Here is a 27,304-nt window from a genome sequence, read left to right on the forward strand (position 1 = left end):
AGCAATATGGAAGGCACCAGGGTAGCCATCTGGGTCCACTCCCACTTAGTCCATGAATGAAGAAACTGTACTCGAAGTCGTAAGACTTGGCAAAATGTGGCTCCATCCGTATTTCATCAGGCATTTGTAGAAAGGCTTTAAAAACTCAGTCTGGGCAAATAACATACATGATATCCATGTATCATCTCAACCACGTTCATGGTATTAGCAAATAGCATTCTAAAGGAAAACTGTCAAACTGAGAATCCTGGGTTCTCAGGAGGGGGCCAACATTTACTTCTTCTGTACCTGTCTGGATTTTCCATAGGGTTAAGCCTGTGACAGGGTGGAGTCCATCCATAACGTAGGATGAAAGACAGTGTGACCCCAACTCTGCTTCCTAGTGGGAGGTACTGGTGGGCGTGTACAGGTTCCCAGAGCCCAGCGCTGGAGTCTCACCCAGCCATGCACAGGACTTCCTCAGCAGATAGAAGAGGAAGGAGTCTGGGAGCTGTGGGTGCTGAGGGAAGGTGACGGGAATGGGCGTCTCCCCTTAGTCCCTCCGAGGAAGGTGACCTCGACCGTGTCAACAGTGGTGCTGCAAGGCTGGCCACAGACCCACCAGAGAACTTGGGGGTGAGGGCGCGGAAGGGGGGCTTGCAGGAGGGGCAGCTACAGATCAGGTCAAACTCCTTGTGGCTGACCAGCAAAGGGGCCCCCCCAAGTCCCAAGGGGTCTTTTGAGATACTCCGAATCCCAGCTTTGTCGGCAGGGCAGGGGAGTGCCCACTGGGTGGCAGCCCTGCCGAGCACTTTGTGTGTCTGCTGCATCCCACTGCTCTATTCCTGTTCCCCAACCCACCACCTCTTAGCCCTGCAGAAGGCAATGCATTATAATCTGGCAGCAGCACCAGACCCAGACTGCTTAGGCTAAGATCTTCCCTTGTGCACGGGCCCGTGGCCCCACCCTGACTTCTGCATAGCCTCCAGGTGGCCCCACCCCATTTGTGCATAGCCTCCAGGTGGCCCCACCCCGATTTGTGCATAGCCTCCAGGTGGCCCCACCCTGACTTGTGCACAGGCCCCCCTCCACCCTGACTCACCCACCACTCCTGATCTTCTTCCCCATCCACAATGATCACATCCCCCTCAGAGAAAGTCAGCTCATCCGGGTTGTCAGCCACACAGTTGTAAAGCGCTTTGACTCGCTTGGGCTTGGACTTGGTCTGCATGAGAAGAAGAAGAAGAAGAAGAAGAAGAAGGGTGAGGGCCGGTGTGGCAGAAAGCCGAGGTCGTGTAGGTAGAGGACGGGCCTCAAGAGCCAGGTACCTGGGCTGGGAAACCCACAGGTCAAGCGAGCGGGGAAGAGCGTGGGGCAGGAGCCTGAGTGGAGGGAAATGAAACAGCCGGGGTCTGGCAGCAGCGAACAAATGTCCACGCTGGTCAGCTCCCCAATCACGAAACAGCACCGGAAAAAAAGCCCTCAGACCTCCACCCAGGAGAAACAGAAAACGTGGTTGCCTTGGGGCCCTCCTGCCGAGGAGGGCCAGGGGCAGGCCAGCGGGCTTGTCCACTCACCGCCTGTGACTTCCTAGGCATGGGAGCCGGAGGCTGCAGGGCCATGGCGTTGGACAGAGGACCCGGAGCTTCTAGAGAGAGCCACTGCGTTAGAGCCAGGACAAGGCAACTTTACAAGACACCCCCAGCCCCAGCCCATCCATCTTAACTGCAAGACAACGGCTGTAAGAGTCACAGGGTTAGTCTAAAAGCAAGGCTCTCCACACGTTTATCGTATCAAGAGAAAACTCCTGTACAAGGCAGAGAACTTCCTGACTGGCCCTGACCAGGGCTGACCAGCCACCTAGAAATGCCACCCCACCCCCAACCCCCATGAATCAACCTGTTCCAAGTTAAATAATTACCAGGTCCTCTTGGCTGGCCTTTGTTGACCAGTGGGGTCGGCTTGTCAGTCCTACAAGGAAGGAAATAAAGATTTATTGATCACCGAGGCTACCTGCTCGAAGCTTTTTCCCTCGAGAAGGGACCCCGTCTACGCTCAAGCCTGAGCTTGTTCTATCCCTAGTCTATCACATGTGCGGCCCCTCAGCCCCACTCTTGAAAAAGGAAAGGTCCAGAGCAAAGTGCCAGATCTCGATCCTGAGGCCAGCGCTGCACTCCATTCACGGTAGGCCAGAGCAGAAGCTAAGCACCCATCACTGCTTTCACGCAGCACTGTTGGCTGACTCCAGCCCCCACGCCAGCCTCCACCATCCTTAACCTCAGGCCTGGTGGCTCTGCAGGGGTCTGGGCAGACACCACCACAAGTCAGCATCATGCATGTCTGTGAACTCCGTGACCCCTGATCTGGGAACCGATGTGGCTGATGGCAGGCCCGCTGAACTCTGTGTCCAGCATTTCCTCTAGCAGAGATGAACGTTCTCACAGCTGGCAGAGGGAGCGCTAGCCACTCAGGTCTGCCACCGGTGGCTTTTCACCCGAAAGAAGGTGGGACTCGAGCTTTGTTAATTCTCTAAAGGGAAAAGGGACCAGAGTCCGTGGAGGGCTGAGAGAGACGCTGTATCTCCTCTGTCACCTAGGGGTGCTGGTGGGACCCAACAGGAAGTAAGACAAACAACGGGGCAGGCAAGCCTTGGGAGGGGCTGAGGAAATGGGGAGGCAGCCTGCGATGGCATTCTTTCCACAGCAGGTCACTTCCTCTGCAGCCCCAGTGCGCCCATCTGGGTGCTGGTCTGCAGCCTCAGGATGAAGAGGAAAGGAAAGTGACTTGGGTTGTGTTCTTATTTTCAAGGGGCGGAAAAAAACCGTAAAAGCAAAGCTGATTTGATTCCCACTGCCTCTGGGCACCTGCATCCTAGCAGGCGTTATTAAGCTGAGTGGCCAACTTCCTCCTCTGTGGTCAAGGAAGTACTCCCAAGAGGCACGCAGCGAAGGACTATAGTCAGCCAGCCTTTGTAGCATGGAACCTAACTGGTATTATAACAAAAAACCCGGAACCGTATACGGAGTGAAAGCTGAAACATCAGAGAAGCAGAGCAAGCCTCAGCCGCCACCTCACCAGCTCCTCAGCCTGAAAGAGCTCCACTCCAGCTCAAAGGCCTTTAGTTCCTGTCTCCTCCTCATGCCTTCTCTACCTTTCTCCACCCAGCCACATCATTTCCTGTCTCAACCTCTCTAGTGCTGGGATTAAAGACGTGTGTGCTTTCCAAGCAAAGGCATGAGATCTCAAGTGCTGGGATTAAAGGCGTGTGCCACCACTGCCTGGCTCTGTTTTCTCCCCTAGACTGAGTCCATCTCATGTAATCAAGGGTGGCTTTGAACTCACAGAGACCCAGACGGGTCTCTGCCTCCCGAGTGCTAGGATTAAAGGTGTGTGCCACCATTGCCTGGCCTCTACGTTTAATCTAGTGGCTTGTTCTGTTCTCTGATCTTCAGGCAAATTTATTAGGGTACACACTATATATCACCATAAGCCTTGCCCTCAAAGGTCAGCCAGGTAAAGCAGAAGGGCCACAAGTTCAAGGCCAACTTAAGCTAATACTTGACTTACAGGTGCAGTTGGTTTGAATAAGAATGGCCTCCATAGGCTCATATATTTGAATGCCTGGTCCCCAGTTGGTGGAACTGTTTGGGAAGGATTAGGAGGTGTGGCCTTGTTGGAAGAGGTGGGTAACTGGGGTGGTGGGCTTTGAGGTTTCAACAGCCCATGCCAGGCCCAGTTAGGGCCTCCTCTACCCGTCTCTGCTTTGTGCCTGTGGATCAGGATGTGAACCATGCCTGCCTACCTGCTGCCATGCTCCCCCCACCTTGATGACCATGGACTCTGACCATGGAACCATGAGTCCCAGTAGACTTCTTCTGTAAGTTGCCTTGGTCATGGTGTCTCTTCACAGCAAGAAAAAAGTAACTAAGACACAGGAACTAAAATCTGTAGGTCCCAGAAATCTCACATGCCATGAAACATTCTCATCTGAAAATCTTACCCACCACTTGTGAGTACACACCCCACTGACAGCTTGTGACTCATGGACAGAAGCAGTGGTGGTAGTTGGCCTGTGGGCCTGCTCTGGCCGCTGTCTCCTGCTCTAAGGGAACAAATATGAAATGACAGGTTTATATCATGTTCAAAATTATTGGTAGGGCGTGGGCTTCCTTTACAAGGAATATACACCATGTCTTCCTTTAAAAATGGAACTCTCCCAGCAGCGACAGCCTGGCTCCATTCATCGACATCTGCCTCAGATAAGAACACCCTAACTAACAGCATCTGCTTTGTCGTCCCCTCCTTCCCTTTCAGTTCGATTAAAACCAGCAAGAAGACTCGCCCACCACCCTAGCTTGGCACTTGTGAGCTCTTGGGCCCGGCTGGGAGGAGGATGCTGTGACCGGGCGCCTGCTGGATAGTATCACTGTTCTCATCTGCCTGGGCAGTGCCAGAAACCCACTATTTCTTGTCTAGAACTTCAAGACGTGACCTGGCGCCGTAAAAAGCAGCATGTAAAAGGGAGAGAATCCAAGAACATCACAGAGGAAAGGCACACAGGGGCCAGGAGAGGTGCGGCCCACGGCTGTCAGCAGAGGGGCTTGGCACGCATACTTGTCATGGTGGAATTCAGCAGCCAACCTTCCTTCAAATCACTGTTAAGAATATTATGGTGATGAGCGGGCTGGAGAGGTGGCTCAGCAGGTAAGAGCCCTGGCTGCTCCTCCAGAGGTCCTGAGTTCATTCCCAGCACCCACATGGTGGCTCACAACCATCTAGAGTGAGACCTGATGCTCTCTTCTGGCATAAAGGCGTACATACAGATAGAGCACTCATATACATGAAATAAATAATAAATCTTTTTTTTTTCTTTAAATTTTCCAAGACAGGGTTTTCTCTGTGTAGCTTTGGAGCCTGTCCTGGAACTCGCTTTGTAGACCAGGCTGGCCTCGAACTCACAGAGATCTGCCTGCCTCTGCCTCCCGAGTGCTGGGATTAAAGGTGTGCACCACTGCCTGGCAACAGTAAATCTTTTTTAAAACAGGAATATTAGGGTGCAGATGTGCACTTTGGGTTCTAGGAGGACGTCTTGGCAAAGCAGTACACAAACCTTCTGATTTAAAAGTGTCAGACTGAAGCCTGGGGCTGCTGCTCAGGGAAGAGTACATTCTCAGCAGCATGATGCTCTGGGCTCCGTCTCCTAGTTCACTCAGGAGGGGACGCCTACACAGGTGTAAGGAAAGTCCTGGAATAGTCCCAGGTACACCGTAACATCCCTGTCAGGCCAAAACCCTCCGCAAGTGGGAGACTGGGCAGGCCGTGTAACCAACAAGAGGATTCAGCAAGAATAAACAGCAACAAAACCCCCCAAAGCTACGTAAGGAGGCGGCAAAGCCCTGAACTCCCAGCTACCTGTCCCCAGTACACCGAAGACAGCTTCCACTGCAGGGAGGTCACAGCATAGGACATCGTGCCTAGGACACCAGGGGCAGCTAGTGGGAACATCTTAAAAGCGGAGGGATCAAGTTTAAGATTCATTTTATCGTGATTCCCAGAAATCATACACCTTTAGGCAAACACTATGAACCTGAGTTGCCCAAAGTATGTGTGTGTGTGTGGGGGGGGTGGGGGTGGGATAAAATCACTCAGACAAACAGCCATACCACCTCAGGGAAACCTATTGTTAGGGTCTGGATATGAAACACTACCCCAAAAGGTTCTTGTGTTAAATGCTCAGTTGCCAGACGATGTACTTTGGGGGAAGTGAGTTCATCCTTTGTTGAAGTCAAACTTTGGTGGCATTATTAAGGGGCAGCAACAGCATGAGACCGGGCCACTAGGGGCACCCTCGGCAGGGTCTAGCTGTCTCCGGCCCATTCTCCACTCTGGATCCCTGCTTCCGGCTGGAGGTCAACAGCTGGTCCCGGCCTCCATGGTGTTCTTGCCTCACCAGACAGGCCTACCACAAGGAAGCCAAGTGGTCCTTGGGAGAACTGTGCACCAGAATAAGCACCCCCACCCCGACTGTTTCTCTTGGGCATTTGTACCAGGGAAGAAACACCATGGGCAACCTGCCTGTCAGTGCCCAGTGTCTCACCTGAAGCGGGGATAGAGGTGTGCAGGGAACAGCTTCTACCACACAGAAGCCAAAACCCTAGAAGCCAGCAAGGCAAGTGCCTACCCCTCCACCAAATCATTCAGTCCTTAAGAAACGAGAGGTAAAGCTCCCATCAAACAAAACCTGGGTGCTACAAACAGGGTTCGATGTACTATGAGAACGGAAATGGAAAGCTAAAATGTCTCTGGAAGTATATATTTTAAACAACACACAGAAACAAATTAGGAGTTGAAATAGACAGCGGCAGGATGCCAGCTAATGAGGAAAACCCACTCCCCTGCTACAGCTCAGACCCCAGACTGGCTTTGGTGACAGGTATGAGACCCTAACATCTGTCACCACCACCTTTCCTCTTCAAAAGTGACTGGGGGACTTGGGTCTGGGCGTCGATCAGGAGCAGGTACCCGGGTTTCACCTCTGGGATCTGGGGGAGCCGTCAGAACAGCTGGATTATTTGGTAAAACCAAGATGGCACATTTAATGGAGAGGCCAATCCGGTCTGACACCCGAGAGGTGGGCGTTACATCCTGGGTGAGATGAGGAGGCCACGACCCAGCAGGGGACACCTGGCCTGGGTGGGGAGTTGGGGGTTAGACTAGAGGCTGCATGGCCCCGGGCCGGTGCTTCAACTGATTTAGTTCAAGCAGGGAAAGAAAGAAGGCTTCAGCCGCTAGGCCAGGTGGAGGCAGAGCCAGCAGAATGTTCCCAGGAAGGAGCAGCTGCATTACTGAGCACAGGAGCCAAGATTCTCGGCTCTGAGAAAGGGAGTTACAGGGGACAGTCTTGCTGGCCCGTGTCCCGACAGAACCCTCTCTACGCACTCAGGCCGGCATCCAGCACTGTTCCTGCAATTAACAGGGCAAAAGCACCATGGCCTGGCCTGTTTGGGGTGACCTGTCTTGGGCCCAGGGCTTGAGGGAGTCACACCACCCGAAGAGATCCCACGCCCGCGGGCATTGTGGTCGGCAGCCGGGCTGAAGTGTCGCTGAGGCACAGGGCTGCCAAGTCCACAGAGTGGGGAGACCTCCATGACAGCAGCCTTTACCAAATGACTTCCATCCTGGGGGTGGGGGTCTCAGCTACGGCAAAGACAAATTATTCCACTGTGTCACCCCCAATCCCTGAGACAGGACCCGTCTCAAAACATTAAGTGCTAGCGCTAACTATGTGAGAGAAAGTGGAGATGCTGACATGAAGTCCTGGGTTCCAAATGAGAAAGCTACAGACTTTAGAAAGAGAGAGAGGAACATTTGTGTACACAGACATGTGTATCCCGTAGCTCTAACCACTTTCCCCCAACCCAGACCTCACGTCTTAAGGATGAATCCACAAAAAGAAGACTCAAATAAATCTACTTCCTACCATAAAAACATAGATTACGAGATTTAGAGCTGGGGGGGTGGGCACGGCACTGAAGAGACAGCTCAGTGGTTCAGAACACTGGCCACCCTTCCAGAAGACATGGGTTCGATTCCCAGCACCCATATGGTGGCTCACAACCACCTCTAACGGCAGTTCAAGAGAATCTGACACCCTCTTCTGGCTTCCTCGGGTACCAGATAGGTATGCGATACACAGATGTACAGGCAGGCAAACAGCTATACACATAAAATAAAATGTAAAAATTTTAAATGCTTTCAAAAAGGTAACTAGATCCCTTTGCAGTGTGTGCATGAAGGAGAAAGCCCTTGTCTATAGGAAAATCTAACAACTAACAGGGGCCTGGGTCTTAAGGACTTGACTCCAAAAACCCCAGTGTTAATGCACATAAATCTAAATTAATTACTCGGGCTTAAGATCTAAGCGTGTAATAGATCCTTCAGCTAAAAAGCTCCTCACAGAATTAACCTTAAGACCCTTGAGAGCTGATCAGTAAGTTACACGGCACTTGGCCTCTCATCCTATCATGGTAAGAACACAGGAGATTTCCAGGGCTCACACGGAAATCCCAACAGATGAAGAAACAGGGCCAAGGCCATTGGAAGCCCTCTGAATGTGAGAGGCAGTGTTGGCTGCTGGGGCCAGGCACAGAGTGGCCAGGCAGGGGCAACAATTACCCGGAAGATGGCTTCTTTTGAGGCAGGCGGCTGGGTGGCTGGGGTGGCAGGGGTGGAGGCTTGCTCTGCGAGGCCCCGGGTTGGGTGGGCTTGCTTGGCTGGTTCACACCTTCTAGTGCGCCTGATGTCTTAGCCACAGGAGGGGGTGGTGTGGTGGTCAGGGAATCTGTGGAGAGAAAATGGGGGAGTGGGGGGAGAGTGAGCTCCCTAGGTCACATACCTAGGCTCTTTCTGGAGACTTCTCCCTCTCTAGCATTCTTCTGGGAACACTTATGGGCTGCTTCTCAGCTTGTCTCCTCTAAGAAACCGTGAGGGGCAAAACCATACAGACAGCTGAGCCTCAGCTACAGCTGAGACCTTGCTGAGGCCTGTGTGTGTTTAGATGGAAACCCGGTGGAGGGGCCAGGCCTGGATTCTGTGGCCGACCTGGCCCAAAACCAGCAGAGTAGGCAGAGTCCGAGGCCAGGTTCAAGCCTGGCATCTGCCCTGGGTTCTTCTTGCATCCAGTTACCCACTCCTAGAAGGGAACAAAACCCTATGTACCCCACTGGCCTGTGTGTGTGTGTGGGGGGTAAGCGCTAAGGATAGACTATGACAATCGACGTGGTATGGGGATCCCCAGTCTAAGGGGAGAGGTGACGGTTTCTACAACTATCTGTATTGTCCAGATGACAGGCTGAGGCTCCAAGGCAAAGTGATACTGCCAAGGTGGGCAGAGCTGTTTAAAACATAAACACAACAGAGAGTGAGGTCATGTGCCCGGGTCTTCTTTCACCCCACCCATCTCAAAAATAACAGAGCGCCAGCCACCCGGCCCTTGTCAGCGGCCCGCCCCAGGATGGGAGCAAACATGTATGGAACAAGGACTCTGGGGAGGGAAGAACAAAACCAAAAGGATCTAGTTTATGGCCTCTCTCTCCCCTTTTCCGTTTTAACAGAAAAGCCCAGGAGCACCACACTGAGAGGCAGAAGGAAGAAGGGCAGATGTGAAGTCCTTTTAATGCTTGACCTGAGGAGGCTGCAGCTGGTCCCGGCCCCAGATCCTCTGCAGAGCTTCCTGCACACACTGAGCTGCTGCTGCAATGCCTGCAGAGGGGCCAGAGCGCCTTCTGCTTAAGCCACAGGCACCACGGCCTAGGAAGAGCTCCAGTGCCCCGGAAGTAAGAGACCCAGAGATGCTGACTCCCCTGCTCCTGAGGCCCAGGCAGGGCAGGGAGCAGATGGGGCTGGTGTCACTCACCCAGTGAAAACTGGCTCTGCAGCAGCAGAGGGGCCCTCTCCACTGCCTGGCTCCCAGTGTTGGGAACTGCCCACCACACACTGGCATAGAAAATACCATGCCAGATCATGAGTGAAATGACCACCCCCAAATCACCATACGGCTGAAGGAACTGGACGTATGTTGTGTGTAGAGGGGGGAATGTCGTTAAAATGCCTTGCAAGACAAAGAAAAGAGGGAGCCGTCTTGGGGGAGGGGGAGCAGGTGAGGGAACAGGCGGGGGGCTCGAGGGGGAGGCCACAAGGGCAGCATCTGGTATATATCTGTGGGCAGCCCGCAGCGGTCTCCCCAAGGTGGCGGCCAACAGTGCCCCCTGTTTTCCAGATTCGCAAGGCCCACTGGAAAGAAAGGGAAAAGGAGAGGAGACAAAAAAACCAAAAAAAACAAAAAAAAACGTACTGGTCGACGTCACTCGCAGAGGGGGCAGCGGTGGGTGGACAGCTGGCAGATCTGACGAAGATCGCTGCCTGCTGGCACCGTTCACACCTACAGAGTCTGTCTTCCACAGGGTGTTAGCTGAGGTGGCTGTCTGAACTAAACCCACACGCGTACACGCACGCGCACACACACACAGCACGCACGCACAGGCACGGAACAAAAACAGAAACAAAACACTTCGTTATTGATCCCCTCACTCATAAAAAGGGTCAACATGAGCCTTCTAGAAGAGCATCAGAACTCTAAAACTTACTCTTTTCTCTAGGAGGGAAGTGAGACGCATCCAAAAGATAACTATAATAAAATACTAAATAAACTGCTCCAGGGAGCACCCACAGGTGGCCTTCTCAATTTGATCATGAACTTTTAAAATGTTATGGTTTGAAGATGAAAATTAACAGCCATAAATCTACTGAGCATTGCATTCAGGGGCTCTAGACCTTCTGCTCGCCTCTGCCCTTCTATGACCTCCTCCCGTGGGCCACAGAGATCCGTTCTCAGTCAGTGTGGGCAGAAGGAAGACTGTGTTCCAAACACGAGATCGGGGTTCTCCCCAGCCTCCCGCAATATATCTATCTGCCTGGAACTCAGCACAGACGACCCAGTCGCTTCAGGTGACCCCCAAAGCGACGGCACTTCCCTGGTCATGGTCTTCCCCCCTGGGTCAAACTTACTCAGATGCACAGGGGTGTCTAAGGGAGGGCTGGGGGGCAGCCTTCACACTCTCCCTATGATGAGTAAGTTCTGCACCCCAGTGTGGGACACGGGGCAGTGTTAACTCTATCCCCCATCCCGGGGTGTGAAAACTCCATCTTCACACCAAGTGTGGATTCTAGGACAGGGATGATGCAGGATAGGGGTGCAATTTACTTCATGTGAAAAAAAAAAACAGAGCTAAAGATAAAATGAAAAAAAAAAGTGGGAAAACAATCTCTCCGATTCCAAGACTGCAAGAAATCCAGACAAGGAGCTGACCACTCCTCTCCTACCATCCCCCAGAGCCAACGAAGTCTCTGCTATCACAGAGCCAGCCCAAGCTACTCCTGGGAATGCCAGTCTCTGGAACACTGGGCCTTTCAGAATTAGCTCCCATGTCCAGGATGAAGAAGCAGTGAGTCAGGACCTGCACTGCCCTGGGCAGCCTGTAGGAGGCGACAGGGAGTGATCATAGGGTACAGGAGAAATCAAAGGTGTGGGTGCCGGTGGGAGCAGGGGGTACAGGGTCCGCTCTTCATGCTTTTGCGCCTCAGTGACTCACCTAACCCTTGGGCCTCCCTGAGTGTTAGGCAGGGTAGTGGCATATGTGGTGTGTCCAGCTGCAGTACCATCTCACACTGCCCACCCCTTCCCAGCCACCAGCCACTGCAGGAGACGGTTTGCAATGTGTTTATGCATGGCAGCCACAGCTCAGGGACAGCAAGTGGACGCTACTATCTTTCCAGGGAAGCCCCTCCTTGACCTTGGAGGTCCTGAAGACTACCACCTAAGATGGGCAGCCCTGGCAGAGCCGGACTGGCCATTCGCTGGCCACTTCAAGAGCAGAGTGGCCGCCGGCCAGTCCTCACTATCAGACAAATGGTTTCATGTTTCCATATTTGGAAAAGCAAACAAACACATACATTAAAAAAAGCCACCTGTTGAGTGGGACTTATGTTCAGATTGGGGATCTCGTGAGCCTTGCACACTTAAGGGCTCACACATTTGTGCTTTTACAGTTAGGCTGACCACTGTTCCCTAAATCACTACCTTTCACTCCTTCATTTCAAAGGTATTCTAGAGACACTAAGTCCTCACAGCGCCTTAAGCTATCCCTGAGGAAGAAGGAGGGGACCAATCAGGACACCCGGAGGGGAGCAAGTCAGGAAAGGATGGGATGAGCACGGTGGGAGGCCATCCTAGCTTACCTTCTGACCCAGGGCAGCCCTGCCTCACCTCACACACACCTCTGCCAGAGTAAGAACCCAGGTACAACCACTACAGGGTTGGCGTGCTAAAAATAAGTGACTTCCTTAAGGCGGCAGACAGAAAATAGCTACAAAATAAACACCCACGCACCAAACTCCTCAATGCCCACGCCCATAGGCATTTGCAGGGGACTCCGAATCGTATACCTTTGCCCCCAACGTTCCGAGGCGGGAGTGGGGGTGCGCTGGTGGTGCTGGGGGGTAAGGACTGGGAGGAGGGCGGGCTGCCACTCAGGATGGCTCCGTAGGTCTCATTCTGCAAGATGCTGTGCCCGAAGCCCCTCTGCTTGTCCTTGATGAGGTTTGCGGTATCTCTGGCCAAAGACACGGCATTGGGCTGAAACTGGCTGGCCCCCAGCTGGTAGAAACTGACAGGCCGGTCCTCGCGCCGGTTAGGACTGGGCTGCTGCGGAGGAATGCCAGGGGTGAGAGCGAGAGCGTGAGGCGGAGCTAAGGCGTTCTCTGAGTGCTATCAACTCAACCAACAGGGAGACGCATCCATCACTTCTGGGTGGTGGGTACCATTTCAGCCCGACAGACGCGGCTGACTTTGAGCTGCAAGATTTTCAATCCCACTCACCCTGTGTCTCATAATTCAGACACGCACACCTACCCAGCCACGGCTTACGAACTGCAGTTCTTCCTCTGTGAAGGACTTCAAAGAGAAGCTGCTTCACCCTACCAACCAGCTACCTCAGCCTACGCTGTCCTTGAGGTTCCTCCTTGCCAAGCACACAATCTTATGGGGCAGAATGGCCCTGGCTGTCGAGCGGTGAGCTCCACCAGCACTGTGCTTAATTCGGTAGAGATCAACAAGTCCTTTTCACACTCCTCTGAACTGTTGAGATCCCGATAAATCAGGGGCCAGCAAATCCCCAGGATATCACTTGCTTAAGAACAAAAACCAAAAACGTGTGTTCTTTGTGTATGTCTACAGGTACATGTGCGGGGAACAGGACACTTGTGGGCCTCAGTTTTCTCCTTCGACCATAGGAGCCCAAGGGATCAAATTCAGCCTTACTGCTTTTATAAATAAAGATTTATTGAGATGCAACCACGCCCTATCAATTTGTGCTATAGGGAATGTTAGGTTCAGATATTAAATGCCTTTTCATCACTGATGGTCCAACAGCCTTCAGAAATGTTTTCTTCCATTTGTATCTGTTAATCATCTGTTTATAGTTTATATTAGAATATTAGTTCATATTAAGAGAATACTAAAGTCCTATGGGGGAAAAATAAAACACTAAGCCACGACACTGTGCTTGACCAGGTCTTTCCTCTCATTCTAATATAGAGCATGCTGGCACACCCGACAGGGTGCTGTGGTGGGAGCTAGGAAGGGTCACAGTCAAGGGTTGAGGGTTTGGAGGGAGGCTGCCTGACCTTGCCCTGTACCCACAGACCTGTGTGAAGGCGGCACCGTCCTGAGGTACCTGCAGGGTATGCTTCACCAAGTACATGATAGGGAACCGGACCGGGACTAGAGCCCTATGCTCATTCCAAGGTTGTGTGAAAACACCTATGTCCTGTTGGCTGAGTCAACCTCCCCCAGGCTTTGAAGTCTCCACCCAACACAGGAAGTGAGATCGGGCGAGCTCTAAAGGCAACTGAGTTGTTCCCGCGTGGTGGTTTCGAAGGTCACTCAGGTAAACAAGACCAGCCATATAAGCTGTCACCTGCCTACAGGACCTGACTCCGTATAATGGCTCCACAGCAGGCGGGGTGCTCTTCCCCACCAGCCACCTACAATCATAGAACCGCCTGCTCCGTTCCTCCATCGGTGTGGACTGGAGCTAGGAGGCAGGGGAGCCTGGCACCCGCCCAGATCAACGGACACACACCAGGCCACGGAACCACCCGGCCGAGGAGGCAGGGAGGCACAGACCTGAAGCTTCTCGTCCATGTCATCGTCGCTTTCATCCAGGTCTTCCTGCCACAGTCGCCACTCATACTCGACGTGAACGTGGGAGTTAAATCTTCCCGACAAGGCCTGAGTCAGCTAGGAAGGAGGAGGAGGAGGAGGGGCAGTTAATGTTGCTGCCCCCATCTGTGTTCAAGCACAAAGGCCGGACGCTCGTGGGCGTCCAGACCCAGCTCGGACAGGCCACGGAGGAGGGCCTGAACGGACTCTCAGGGGCGTTCCAGTCTGCTCCAGGATTGCTTATTTAAATCCCCGGATCTCCGTGGAGGTCCCTGTACCTGATTCGCAGGATAACCCAGCCCCTCAAAGCTCCCTCAGTGACTCTCTAGAAACCGTGCCACACAGGCAAGGGACTTGGGGACCTAAAAGGTGATGGGCATCTTTCGGCTATTAGCACAGCATAGGCGGCGTCAACTGGACCTTAGAAGAAAACGTGTTCGCTGCCATGCCAGCCTTCGCACAGTAAGAGAACTGAGTGGGAAAGGATGCCCCTTTCTCCAACTCTCTCACAGGAAGTGGCTGGTTAATTCCCCTTCAACCGTACCGGAGGTACGGCAATCTACTATGTGCAGCTGATGTTTGGCGCTTCATTGTTCCCAAGAGCTGGACAGCTGCTGTGTGACTTCGGGAAAGTCACTTGACTCTCCTGTGTCTGCTCCCTCACCCATACAACGGGGGATTGATAGATTCAATAACTTGATGGGTAGCGTCTACACAAGCACCTTTTGCTTACTGTCTACTTGGGTAGCATTAGGAGTTCCGTGGGTCGGGTACGAACCGTGTACCTGCTTTAACAAGACTCAACAGCTCTGGCGATCACCTTGCAAAGGGGTACAGCTACCTCCCTCCCTCAACTCCACAAATGAGGAGATAGCCCGGAATGAGGCACAGCCCACTGCAAAGCCAGGACTGCTGACTCCGCAGCTCCCCCCTCGGTTCACAGCCCCTCTACTCCCGCTGTGGGAGCCCAGAAAAGCTTCCTAGTGAGATCTGAGCTTGCTTCACACAGCAGGGCTGCATTAGGGGATGGCTGGACCACGTGCGTGGTCACCAGGTGCCTGGGATGGTCTGCACTTGGCTGTGCTGGGGGAAGGTCATTTGTTCCACCTCTTGGCATCTCTTTAAAAGCCCTTTAGTAGAGACAGGACGGGCTGGAGGGTTTGGACCCAGACACTCCCAAGGCTATCCTGTTTCTGTCTGTCTCCTCTATATTTCTATCCACATATTCCTCATTTCTCCCTGCTCAAGAGTACCCTGGGAGGAAAAGAGGGAGCTGGTCTCCCTCATCCCACCTAGCCAACGCCAGCCTGTGCTGAGCTTACCCCAGGAGCTGTGTGTGCTGTACCCTTGTCCAGGGAGATGGGCTCTCCTCCAGCCCACCCCCACCCCGACTCCATCAGGCCATCTGCCCACAGTGGGTGCTCACCAGTTCCTCACAGTGTTCATGTTTGAGCCTCTTGGCAATGTCCAGCGGCGTCTCTCCTGACTCATTGGCTGAAAGTCAAGGGAGGGAGGGTAAGGAGACAGCAGAACTTGGCCTGATGTTCTGCGTATAAAACATCCCCAAAGACTCGGACGGGCGTCGAAGGCTTGGTCCCCAGCTGGGGGTGCTACCGAGGTGACTGGATCCTGAACTGATCTTTAAGCGTTTCTCAGTCTTTTCTGTTTCATCTTTTGAGAACTCTTAACTCTGTAGCACACACACACACCTTTTTTCCTTTTGAGACAGGGTCTCTCCGTGTAGCCCTTTCTTAGAACTTGCTATGTAGGACAGGCTGATCTTGAACTCAGAGACCCACCTGCCGCCGACTCCTGAGGATAGGATTAAAGGCATTTGTCACAAGGCCCAGCTTGTACCTCATTTTTAATTAGGTTGTTTTCTTGACGGTGTCTGTAGTTCTAGAGACTAGCCCTCTGTGGGATGTATAACGGTTAAAGATCTCTTCCCATTCTGCAGTCTGCTGCTCTGCTCAAATCATGGTGTCCTTTTCAGCTTCCCGAGGACCTACTTATTAATGGCTGGTCTTAGTGCCTGTGCTATTGGTGTTCTGTCCAGAGTCCTTTCCTGTGCCTACTCCCCACCTTCTCTTCTATCCCACTCGGGGTATCTGGTCTTATTCTGAGGTCAGAGGGGATCGGGACAGGGGCCTCGCTGGAGGAAGTAGGTCAGTGGGGACACACTAGCGAGGGTGTCCCTCTCCCCTCCGCTTCCTGACTGCCACGAGGTGAGCAGCCCTCTCCACCACAGAAACGACTCAGAAGAAAGGAGGGTTTATTATGGCCCCCACTTTGGGGGTAGTCCCTCATGGTGGGGAAGTCAGGGCAGCATGAGGCGCGCGCGGGGGGGGGGGGGGGGGGGGGGGGGGGAGGCAGCAGGTCACACAGCCTCCACAGTTGGGAAACACAGAGAGATGAATACGTCTCCTTTTCAGTAGGTCCAGGGCCACAGCCCATGGGATGCTGCCATCCACAGTTAGAGGCATCTTCCCACTAGAAGCACCCTCGGAGACATGCCCAGAGGTTGGTTTCCATGGTGACTCTGAGTCCCACCAAGCTGATCATAAAGGCTAAGCATCTCATGCAGTAATTAAGAGCACCTCACTAAAGTAAGCAGGAATCACGGGATGCAGTCGAGTTAACCGGGGCAGGGTTGGCTGGCTGGCTGGCTGACATTTAGTTGCACAGGATACAACAGCGTAGAGATGCCATGATTTTAGTAAGAAGGACTGAGCTACCAAGAGCTGTTGATGCAGCCAACTAACTAAAACCATGACCCCTAAGTACAAGCTATGCAGAGAGCAAGAGCATGCACAGTGAGTCACAAACACACACACACACACGCACACGCACACGCACAAACACCCTATGACACTAGAAGGCAGTGAGCTCAGTAGGTCAGATGTCTGAGCTGGCCCTTTCTTCTCTGTCAACAAGGTTTACTTGTTTTTGTTTTTGTTTTTAAATTTCTCCTCCTCTTCTTCCTCCTCCTCCTCCTGCTCTTTAAATCCAGACAGGGTATCTCTAAATAGCTCTGACTTGCTGGAACTCACTGTAGAGACTAAGCTGGCTTCAAACATGCAGTCATCCCCCTGCCTCCGTCTCTCAAGTGTATGAGCCACCACGCCTGGCTTTCCAGCAGAACGTATCTTCTCATCAACTTTTGGTTTGGTTCAGTAGTTCTCCAAAACACTTCCCCAGGAACCAACCACAGCTGGATGGCTCAGGGTAAACCGTGCCTTGGCAGCGCCAGGCAGGTCAAGGACCCACAGCCGAGGGGAAACAAGGAGCGGGCGGGGGTACTGGGATCTGTCACAGGACTACAGAGCAAAGGAGGGGACAGTGACAGTGTTGCCTCTGTCAAAAGGCTTCGTCACACCTGGGGAGGTGAGCCAGGCCTCACCCAGCTCAGGGCTTCTCCAAGGCCGACCCTCAGCATTCCTGAAGGCTACAAGCTGGAGGCTAAGACACTGCCGACGCCATGCCACTCTGCAGGACAGGGAGGGAGGGCCACTCTGGCAGTGTGACCACCGCTTCTAACACCCGCAGTGCAGAGCTGCAGGAAAGAGACCGCGGGAGGTCAGCAGAGCCACCCGCACCCCCGCACACCCCGGCACAGCGGCAGCTTCTTACCTATCTCGATGGAGGCCTTCCCTCGCAGGAGGAGCTTCAGGCACTCCGCGTTGTCTGTCAGGCAGCAGTAGTGCAGGGCCGTGCTGCCCTTGCCCGTCTGTTTATCCAGGTTCCCGCTGCTCGAAACACAGAGAGAGATAAGACAAGAGTCGCTGACCAGAGGACTACGTAAGTGAATTAGCAGCTGATAATTTTTTTTTTTTTTGAGCTGAGGATCGAACCCAGGGCTTTGCGCTTGAGCTAAATCCCCAACCCTGCAGCTGATAATTTATCCAGCTCACCCCCACAGTGGGCGGGCACCACTTTGAAGGCCATCAGGAAACAGGCCACCTCAGAGAGATGCAACCAAGACAGAGAAGACCAGCCACAGATGGTTGGCTGTCTTTGGGTGAGGGCAGTGGTTCTCAACCTGCGGGTCGCAGCCCCTTGGTGGTCGGGGTCATATAACAAAATAATCACATTATGATTCATAACAGTAGCAGAATTGCAGTTATGAAGAAGCAATGAAAATAACTGTATGGTGGGGGGAAGGGTTAGAACAACATGAGGCACTGTATTAAAGGGTCGCAGCATTAGGAAGGTTGAGAACCACGGGGTTAAAGGATGGCACACCCTGAAGCCATCCTGGTACCTGTCCCCTTTCCTCTTGGCCTGTGGTACCCAGAGCATCAGGTTCACTCTTCAGTCTACACAACCTGACCCCCCTGTCATACCAGGGAAGAAGTGAACTTTTCATTTTTTCTTCCTTCCTTCTTTCTTTTTTTAACTCTTTTGTTGGAGCTGAGGCTCGAACCCAGGGCCTTGTGCTTGCTAGGCAAGCGCTCTACCACTGAGCTAAATCTCCAACCCCTGTTTCTTTCTTTTTTAAAGAAGTAATTTTATTTTGTATGTAGGGATATTTTGCCTGCATATGTCTGGGCAACATGTGCATGCCTGGTACCAACGGAAAGCACAACAGGGCACTGTATCCCCTAAGCCTGGAGGTACAGATGGTTAAGAGCCACCATGCAGGTGCTGAGAACTGAACCTGGGTCCTCTGGAAGAGCGCCCAGTGCTTGTAACCGCTGAGCCGTTTCTCCAGCCCCCTCCATGTTGTTTCTTGATGTTTCCATCAGGGGAGGGATACTACTGTTCAGTTTAGTGTCCCAAGTCCAGCCCTAGAACAGCCCCCCCCAAAAGTGGACGAAGGGGTACACTTTGAAGATTTTCACATAATCTCTCATAAAACAAGACCAGGTTAATCCAAAACCAAAGGTACACGTGTTTCACATACATGACAAAAGCAATTGCCATCTGAAGGGTCACCACCGCTGAGAAAGGACAGGGGGATTTGTGTCCACAGGCATACAAAGGGGGGAGAGGCGCCCTTGGGTTGGAACCTGTGGCTCCCAATGGAAGGAAAGCAGCTGCCTCAGTGCAGGAAAGCCTCAGTGCCTCCTTTCCTTTCTTTGCTCAGTGCTGAAGATGGAACTTGGGGTTCGTGTATGTGAAGCCAGCACTTACCACTGAGCTCACCCCAACCCTCTACTGCTGTATGGGGTGATATTTGTAATTTAAGAAAAAGAGCTCGCCTGAGGATCAGAGGGCAGAGCCAGCCACAGAGTTAAACACAGAGGCCAGGCAGTGGTGGCACACACCTTTAATCCTAGCACTTGGGAGGCAGAGATCCATCTAGATCTCTGTGAGTTCAAGGCCACACTGGGCTACATGAGATTGATCCAGTCTAGGAGAGAAACAGAGCCAGGCAGTGGGGACACACACCTTTAACCCCAGTACTTGGGAAGCACACAAGCCATTAATCCCAGCACCAGGAAGGTTGAGACAGGAAGTGAAATGGCTGGGCAGAGAAAGGCATATAAGGCGTGAAGAGTCCTTTCGGCTGAGGACTCAGGGGCATTCAGTCTGAGAATCATGGAGACAGGCTCTCACCTTCCTTTCAGACTGAGGATTCGGTAGTTGGTGAGAAGTTTCTCAGGTGGTTTGTTCCTTTCTCTCTCTGATCTTTCTGCATTGACCCCAATATCTGGCTCCGGGTTTTTGTTATAAGACCATTTAGGATTCATGAAACAGCCGTCTTCCTTCTATCTTAGAAGGGGGCAGATCAGGCTCCTGCCGCAGGAGAATTGATGTGGAGGCAGAGACACAAACTAGCTACTTATCAAATGTCCAGCACTCCACATCAGGCCCCGGGCTGGGCTCAGAGGAGAGCGCGTCTAATTGACTGAGTTCTATGAACCTAGGCTTCACGAGGAGCTGCAGATCTTGGGGCTGACGGATGGTCCTGCAAATCTCTTCTGCTTCCCAGCTGCTTCTCCACTCTATCACCCAGGGATGCAGGGAAGGGCAGAGGCCACAGATATAAACTATCCCCTGTAGCTATCACACGAGAACCTCCCATTCCACTGGCAGCGTCTAACCAGCACCCTCTGCTCCAACACAGCCGACCCCAGCCACAATGGGGGAGTCCCAGCCCAAGCTGAAGGGTCTCAGCACATGGCTTGCAGTCACCAGGCAGCTGTACAAACGGAAGCAGCAGGCACTGAATGACAGGGACTCCTGAGCAATTCAATAGCCCGATTCTAGTCAATGATTATAAGTGGTCTCTCAGCCCAGAGGAAAGGACCTTCACCCAGTGTCCTGATGCACAATTCCTGGCTTAGGCCAGGGCCTAGGGCAGGCACCCTTACTGACCCGTAGCTCTCTGCTGTTGAGATGCTGTGGGGGAATGATGTGGGAAAGACCCACCCACACAAGAAACCAAAGAAACGCTCATAGCATTGCTGATGACCCAGGACCCCCATGTTCTTCCCCGGGGCTGGGAACTGAGCAGCCATGGTTCCCTGGAGTCTCTCTTAGACTTTATATACTGGATCTTGCAGGTACCATGAAGGCCTTCTGTTCTCACACTCTGGGCTTTTCTAGGGAATTCCCATAATTCATATTTAAACCTGAGACATGAGCATCTTGGCAATAGAGCCCAAGCAGTGGAGACAGCATCTGGTCCCTTGTTGGGAAGCCCCAACAATAAGAAAAAAAGGGCATCCACCTAGTGCGACACCCACCTGTTCTGGACCAGGAAGTCCACAATGTGAAGGGAAGTCCGGTCCACAGATCTGACTGCAAGATGGAGGGCTGTCTCATCTGGCTCCTGAAATTCAAACCAAGACATTTAGAATCCCAGTGGCATCTTTCAAACCCAGGACCACATGTCTCATCCAAAGGCCTTTCCGCCTTTTCTCCAAAACGTTTATTTACAGCACAGAGTGCCCATTTTTCAAATCTCCACAGCAAAAGGCATATGTAGTAGTTTGAATTGAGAATGGCCCCCATTAGCTCCTATGTTTGAATTCTTGGTCCCCAGTTGGTGGAACTGTTTGGGAAGGATTAGGAGGTGTGGTCTTGGTGGAGGAGGGGCGTCACTAGGGGCGGGCTCTGATGTTTAAAAAGATTTGTGATGTGCCCAGTCCAGTCTGTCTGTCTGTCTATCTCTCTCTCTCTGACTTGTGGATGTCTCTCAAGATGTGAGCTCTCAGCTACGGCCCAGCGCCATGCCTGCCTGCCTGCTGCCATGCTCTCCACAATGGTCACAGACTTTTTTTTAAAGATTTATTTATTTATTATGTATACAATGTTCTGCCTGCATGTGTGCCTGCAGGCCAGAAGAGGGCACCAGATCTCATTACAGATGATTGTGAGCCACCATGTGGTTGCTGGGAATTGAACTCAGAACCTTTGGAAAAGCCATCTCTCCAGCTCTGGTCACAGACGTTTATCAGTCACCTGGGTCAGAGTATCCTTTCACAGTAACAGAAGTGTAACTAAGACAGCAGAACTCGGAGATTGGTCCTTTGCCTCCCTACTCACAGGGGTGAGAAATGCAGGGCATTTCAAGTTCAAGTCATTTGGGTTGTGTTCCCATCCCTACATCAACACCAGAAGTGGAGAGGATAGCTAAACGGGGGCTGTTTCAGGCAGGCGGTGGTTGGGCGAAAAAGTAGAGAGGAAGGAAAACCCAAAATGCAGAAGATATTTTTCTACACTTGTCCTGCGTGCTCAGTCCTCTGGGTGGTACGGGCATATTCCTGCCCTAGACATGGGGGCTTGAGTTTTCTCCTGAGAGAGAATGGGAGTGTGTCCACTGGCTAACATTTAGAAAGAGCCTGAATCATGAGGAGGAAATGTTGTTACCCTAAAATGTTCCCACTCATGGGATCTAGCTTAGCCTAGGATTCTGGGTCCAAACATACTGGCCCTATCTGGTACCAGACCATACAGGATGATGAACCCAGTCCCAAGTGTGTGCCCACGGGGACTCTGTCGGGAAGACCAGGAGACTCCACAGCTCTTCAGGTACCGACAGTATAACACAGACATGATCCCCAGAGCCACATCTGGAGGCTAGAGGTGTTCTATCCATCCCTTCTGGGAGGACCCCCAAGAGTGTGAGCCTCAAGATGGGCCTTGCCACAGCTCCTCAGCACGGTCTCAGAGATGCTCTGGAACTAGCTCCCCACTCTAAGGAGAGGCTCTCGCTAAACCTGTTGATGGGAGAGGGAGGGGTCCTTTTAGACTTTTAAGCTTCTGATGATGGAGCCCCTTCCACCTCAGATGGGCTTTCCTTCAACATCTGGCATTACATGTTTGGCTTAAGAATAAGCCAACTGTGCTGAAGAGATGGCTCAGCAGCTGAGAGAACGTGCTGCTCCCTCAGGGACCCGTTCAGTTCCCAGCATCCGTATCGGGAGGCTCAAAACCACGTGTAACTCCAGCTCCAAGGGATCTGATATTCTCTGCTGCCCGCTGAGGACGCCTACATGCATGAGGTGTACATATATACACTCAGATACATGCACGTAAAATTAAACTAATCTAAAAAAAAAAAAAAAAAAAAGAATAAAACATATAAAGGTTCAATTTGAAAGGAGTCAACCTAGGTGCGGTGGTGCACAAATGTAATCTCAATACCCAGGAAGTTGAAGCAGGAGGATTGCTGGCAGTGTGAGACTCTTTTTAAAAAAAAAAAGGGGGGGGGGTCCTGTTGTATAGGAGTGGTTATAGTTAATGTATTTGAATCATATATTCAAAATTGCTGAGTGGATTTGAATTGTCTCCACGACGAAAGATAAGTAGACGAGCTGGGCGGTGGGTGGCGCACACCTTTAATCCCAGCACGCCGGAGGCAGAGGCAGGCGGATCTCTGTGAGTTTGAGGTCAGCCTGGTCTACAGAGTGAGTTCCAGGAAAGGAACAAAGCTACAGAGGAACCCTGTCTCGAAAAACAAAAAAACAAAAACAAAAAAAAAGATGAGACGAGATGACCTTCACTGTGATCATGACACGGCGTGAATGTATGTATCAAAATGCCATATTTGTGGCACATAAACGGGTTGGGCATCCTGAACGCAAGTCATAAATCCAAGATGCAACACAACCCCAAACGTTTCAAGAACGGAGGAGCACTGGCGGCATTGCCCAAAACCACTTCCGTGTATGCGGCATTCGAGAGACACAAGCCGCCTGCATCCCACCTCTAAGATCTCCTTAGGTCTCAAGTATTTCAACAGCTAAAAAACGCCCCAAGTTAAAAACCAACTTTGGCCCCCAGCAATTAGGATAAAGTACATTCAACCTGTACGTTTATTTACCAGTTAAAAGAAAACGTGCCGCCGCCCATTTCTCTCCAGGAAGCGGGTACAACATGGCTGAACACACCTCCCGTTTTCACCCCTCATTTTCCAACCTTTCGCGGAGGCCCCTCTTACATGCCCGTTGGCCAGTGGGATTTTTTCTGTCAGGTCCACACCATCAGCATAAGCTTGGAGTAACCCAAAAATGTCTCTGGTCTTGACGGCCTCGCAGAGACTGTGGAGCTTCGCCGAGACGTCTGCGTGCTTTTTCCTTGCGTATCTCCTCTCGATGTACTTGGCCGTGATGTAGTCCTTCCTTGCGATCCTGGAACCAGACAAAACTGATGGGTGACACACTGAAGGTCTCTGTCGACCCCTCTAATCCATCATCGACCATGCTGCCCAGCCCTCTCGGGGCCCCGTTGGCTTCTTCCTTAAAGCATTCTGAAACAGCCCTGACATCCTTTCCTTCCCAGTGAGAAAGGGATGGAGGCAGGCAGCTTTCTGTCACCCCATGGTTGCCTACAGACAACATTTCTCTAAGCCTGGGTTGTGCAACACCTGCATTGTAAGACGTAGACAACGTGATTCCTAGAAGCCAGCACCTGGAGGTGGGTGAGTTACCCAAGCCGAGAGCGACTGCCCATGTGACCTCTCATCGCCACAAGGACACAGACAGACAGACGGACGGACAGGACACAACACACCCGGCCTCTCACTTCACATATCGGGATTGTACCTGCACATGCTTCATTCCCACACATTCTCTGCCTGTCATCAGGCTACGCTGCAGGGGGGGCCCTGGCTACAGTGGTATTCGCAGACTTCCTAAACTTGCCTTCAGTCTCTGTCAGACAACCTGCCTGAGCTCTCTGGGAACAGAACACACAGATGTGAAGCCTGTCAGGCGGCGGGACCCCAGAGACGGTTGCTCAACCCAGGATGGGAGGTCCCTGGTTTCTGCTCCACAACAGGTCACAGCAGGAGTATCAGTCACTCTACAGGACTCTCCTGGGTAGCCCCAGTCTGCAGAAAGCTCCGGGCTCTATCCCGAAGCTCAAGCCTTGTAGCACTCCAGCAACCTGTCCACCAGGTCCTAAACGTCACGGAGACAGGTTGACTCACTGGATCCCCACAGTGCAGATAAGCACACTGAAGCCACAGAGGAAAGATCAGCAGCTTCCTGAAACCACTGGCAAGGATCCTGGCCGGCCCAGTTCAGAGCTGGAGGCCTTCTCTAGTGTGGGGCTTTCAGGAATTACCAAACCAAGCTCCTGTGACGGACAGTTGTCAAGTCCTATGTGCGTTCAGTAACTGATGTGGGACAGTCTCCAGGACCCCTAAAGGACAAGGGTGTGGTGCGTATCTACTTATTTAGGGGTGGGGACTGAACCTGGGGCCATGTGCATGTTAGGCGCATGCTCTCTGTCACTGGAACCATATCCTCAGCTCTTGTTCTTTTTTTAAAAAAAAAAAAAATCTATTTATTTATTTATTTATTCATTCATTCATTTATTTATTTATTATGCATACAGTGCTGTGTCTGCATGGCTAGAAGAGGGCATCAGATCCCATTACAGATGGTTGTGAGCCACCATGTGGTTGCTGGGAATTGAACTCAGAACCTCTGGAACTCTTAACCTCTGAGCCATCTCTCCAGCCCCCAGCTCTTGGTTTTAGGACTTATTTTATTTTATGCGTATGGATGTTTTGCCCTCACGTATGGATGTGCACCAAATGCATGCCTGCTACCTACAGGTTGGACAAGGGCTTTAGATGCCCTGGAACTAAAGGTATAAACTGGGAGCCACCACATGGGTACTGAGAACTCAACTCAGGCCCTCTGCAAGTGCAGTGCGCACTGTCCTGGATCTCACTCTGTAGCCCAGGCTGGCCTCGAACTCACAGACATCCACCAATCTCCGCCTCCTGAGTGCTGGGATTAAAGGTGTGCGCCACCACCGCCCGGCAAGCAGTATGCACTCCTAACAGCTGAGCCATCTCTCCAACCCCAAGCTCTGGGCTTTTTTTTTTTTTTTTTTAAGAGTCTCACTATATAACCCAAGTTGGCCTCAAACTCGGCCTCTTCCTGCTTCAGTTTCTAGAGTGCTGGGATTACAAGTGTGCCCCCACCCTATCAGACTCTCCAGTTTTTGTTTTTTAAATGGATATTTATCTGTCTAGGGCTCGGAGTCCCCTGAAGGTGGTTCCAGCCCAAACACGGGACAGATCTCTGTAACCCTCTGTGACCCCTGGTTGCATTGGGATAGACTGCCATTAGCATGTTCTCGGCTTTTTTTTTTTTTTTTTTTTTTGTACAGACTGAGGTGTGTGGTGGAAAGCAACAGAACACCACAGACCTACCCATCTGGCGGGGGTGGGGGTGGGAGTGTAAAGTGGGGGCGGGGCTTCCTGCTGCTTCTGGGGATTCAGAAACAGCCTGCCTCTCTGAGCTGAGGCAATCTGGCCTCTGGGTGGCCCAGTCACACATGCTTTCCGCCTCCACTCCCAACTGGGGGGTTCACAGGCCATTAGTGGGTGCCTTGGATTTCCCCTTCCGCATATGATTGAAGCCGGTGTGTGCTTACATCAAGCTACAAGCAGCTCTCTCTATCAAATCGTGAAATAAAGTATTTGCTGAATGAAGCTGGCGTAGAGCAGCGGCCGTTTCCTTGCTTTATCGAGCCATTAAATATTTACTGAACCACAACAAGCAACTTACAAAAATGAGTAAAACACACTTTCTCAGGCCAGTATGTGAAAACCCAAGTATATCTACTCCAAAGTGTGACGGAATGCTACAAGAAAGAGCCAGCTGCCAGAGGCATGCAGAGTCACGCAGTTAATTTTCTTCTTTTATTTGGGTTGGGGGAGTCAGATTAAGGGTCTCACTATGTTGCCCATGCTACCCGTGAACTCACTAGGTAGCCCAGGTTATTAGCCTAGATCTCACTGTATAGGCCAGGCTAGCCTCAAAGGCATACTGCATACTCCTGCCTCCACCTCACCACTGCAGGGATCACAGTCATGGCTGCTCATGCAGTTTATCTCACCCGCAGAAGAATGACTGTGTTTTCATCACTGTAATAGACATCCACCCTCATTTCTGAGAAAATGAAGTGTAAATTTCCTTTCAAGTGTGTGTCTTACTTTCAAAAGTGAGAAGGGTCAAGGGTGTGCGCGCACGCATGTGCGTGTACATGTGCATGTGGCGTGCCTCTCAGCAGACCAAGCACGAATGCTGAGAAGCTGTATTCATTCTTAGGATCATTTACCCCTAGAACAAACAGATGTCTTGCTTTCATGAGGAATCCTGGCAGGTTTTTGTTTTGTTTTAAGATTTACTTATTTTCATGTGTATGAATATTTTGTCTGCATGTATGTATGTATGTATGTGTAACTGCAGAGGCCAGAAAGAGGGCATTAGATCTTCAGGAAGTCAGGTTTTGAATCGCTGAAGCCACCATGGAGGTGCTGGGACCCAAACCCAGATCCTCTGCAAGAGCAGCAAGTGCTCTTAACAGCTGAGCCATCTCTGCAGGCCCTATTCCTGGTATTACAAAAAAGTACGTTCCTATACTCTTGGTTTAAAGTTGACCGGCATGCCGGCATCCCTGGAGACTGGTAACAACCAGAGAGCCAGCATTAAGCCACAGCTGTCACTACGCTCACCATGCCGGCCCACGACATTTCCTCCACTAAATGGGGCCCTCCAAGTCATCCAGGAAGGCACTGTGCACCTGCAGGTCCCAAGAAAAGAGTAACTGCATGGGATCCTCATTTCTCAATAAATGGGGTCACTTGCTTAGACTCTGTTGCCAATACCATTCACACCCCAGCTGAATGCAAACCATCTTTCTAACTTCCCCAACGCCTCTTTGAGGTGGGCAGCAGATTCTCCCTTTCTATTAGAGAAACTGAGGCTTAGACTCAGACTGTAAAAACCCTACCACGCCCCGTGGCCTGGAAAAGGACAGGGAATCCAGGCTCTCCAGGTCAGATCTGAAAATAACATCTTTATATGCAGAAGACAATGCTTTATAAGCACATAGTGAGACACTGCGTTACAAATGTTCACTCATGACAGGATGCAAACATAAACCGACTGCAACCTAACACCCTGGCAAGATACCTGGCACCCAAGACAGCCAATGACTGACAATCTCCTACTTACCCTCTAGACTGTTCCCATGTCCTCAGTGGGTCAGAGTGCAAGACAACAAGCAGCCTCAGTTTCCCAAACAGAACAGCTACACGGATCTAAGTGTTCTGCCTTAGACACGCCCTGT

The 27,304-nt window shown here is 51.8% G+C and overlaps 1 protein-coding gene and 1 non-coding gene across 9 annotated transcripts in view; both read right to left on the minus strand.

Moving 5' to 3' along the window:
* The window catches only part of Asap2 (ArfGAP with SH3 domain, ankyrin repeat and PH domain 2), a 155,922-nt gene that overhangs the window by 2,605 nt on the left and 126,013 nt on the right, over positions 1–27,304 (minus strand). For 2 of the 8 annotated variants that reach the window (XM_036170340.1, XM_036170337.1), the window contains 11 exons: positions 23,151–23,340; positions 20,452–20,537; positions 17,390–17,505; positions 15,186–15,253; positions 13,724–13,837; positions 11,983–12,238; positions 9,833–9,967; positions 8,155–8,320; positions 1,901–1,950; positions 1,557–1,627; positions 1,082–1,204 (listed from right to left, as the gene is read on the minus strand). In XM_036170340.1, coding sequence (XP_036026233.1) covers positions 1,082–1,204; positions 1,557–1,627; positions 1,901–1,950; positions 8,155–8,320; positions 9,833–9,967; positions 11,983–12,238; positions 13,724–13,837; positions 15,186–15,253; positions 17,390–17,505; positions 20,452–20,537; positions 23,151–23,340 — 1,375 coding nt within the window. Of the gene's footprint in view, positions 1–1,081; positions 1,205–1,556; positions 1,628–1,900; positions 1,951–8,154; positions 8,321–9,832; positions 9,968–11,982; positions 12,242–13,723; positions 13,838–15,185; positions 15,254–17,389; positions 17,506–20,451; positions 20,538–23,150; positions 23,341–27,304 lie in introns of all 8 variants that reach the window. The other 6 variants (XM_036170339.1, XM_036170336.1, XM_036170344.1 and 3 more) reach the window with 4 other exon arrangements.
* On the minus strand, positions 18,162–18,236 carry Trnaa-agc. The gene has a single exon. It is a non-coding gene; the product is annotated as a tRNA-Ala (tRNA).

Source organism: Onychomys torridus, chromosome 21, assembly GCF_903995425.1.
Source record: "Onychomys torridus chromosome 21, mOncTor1.1, whole genome shotgun sequence".
NCBI classification, from domain to species: Eukaryota; Metazoa; Chordata; class Mammalia; order Rodentia; family Cricetidae; genus Onychomys; species Onychomys torridus.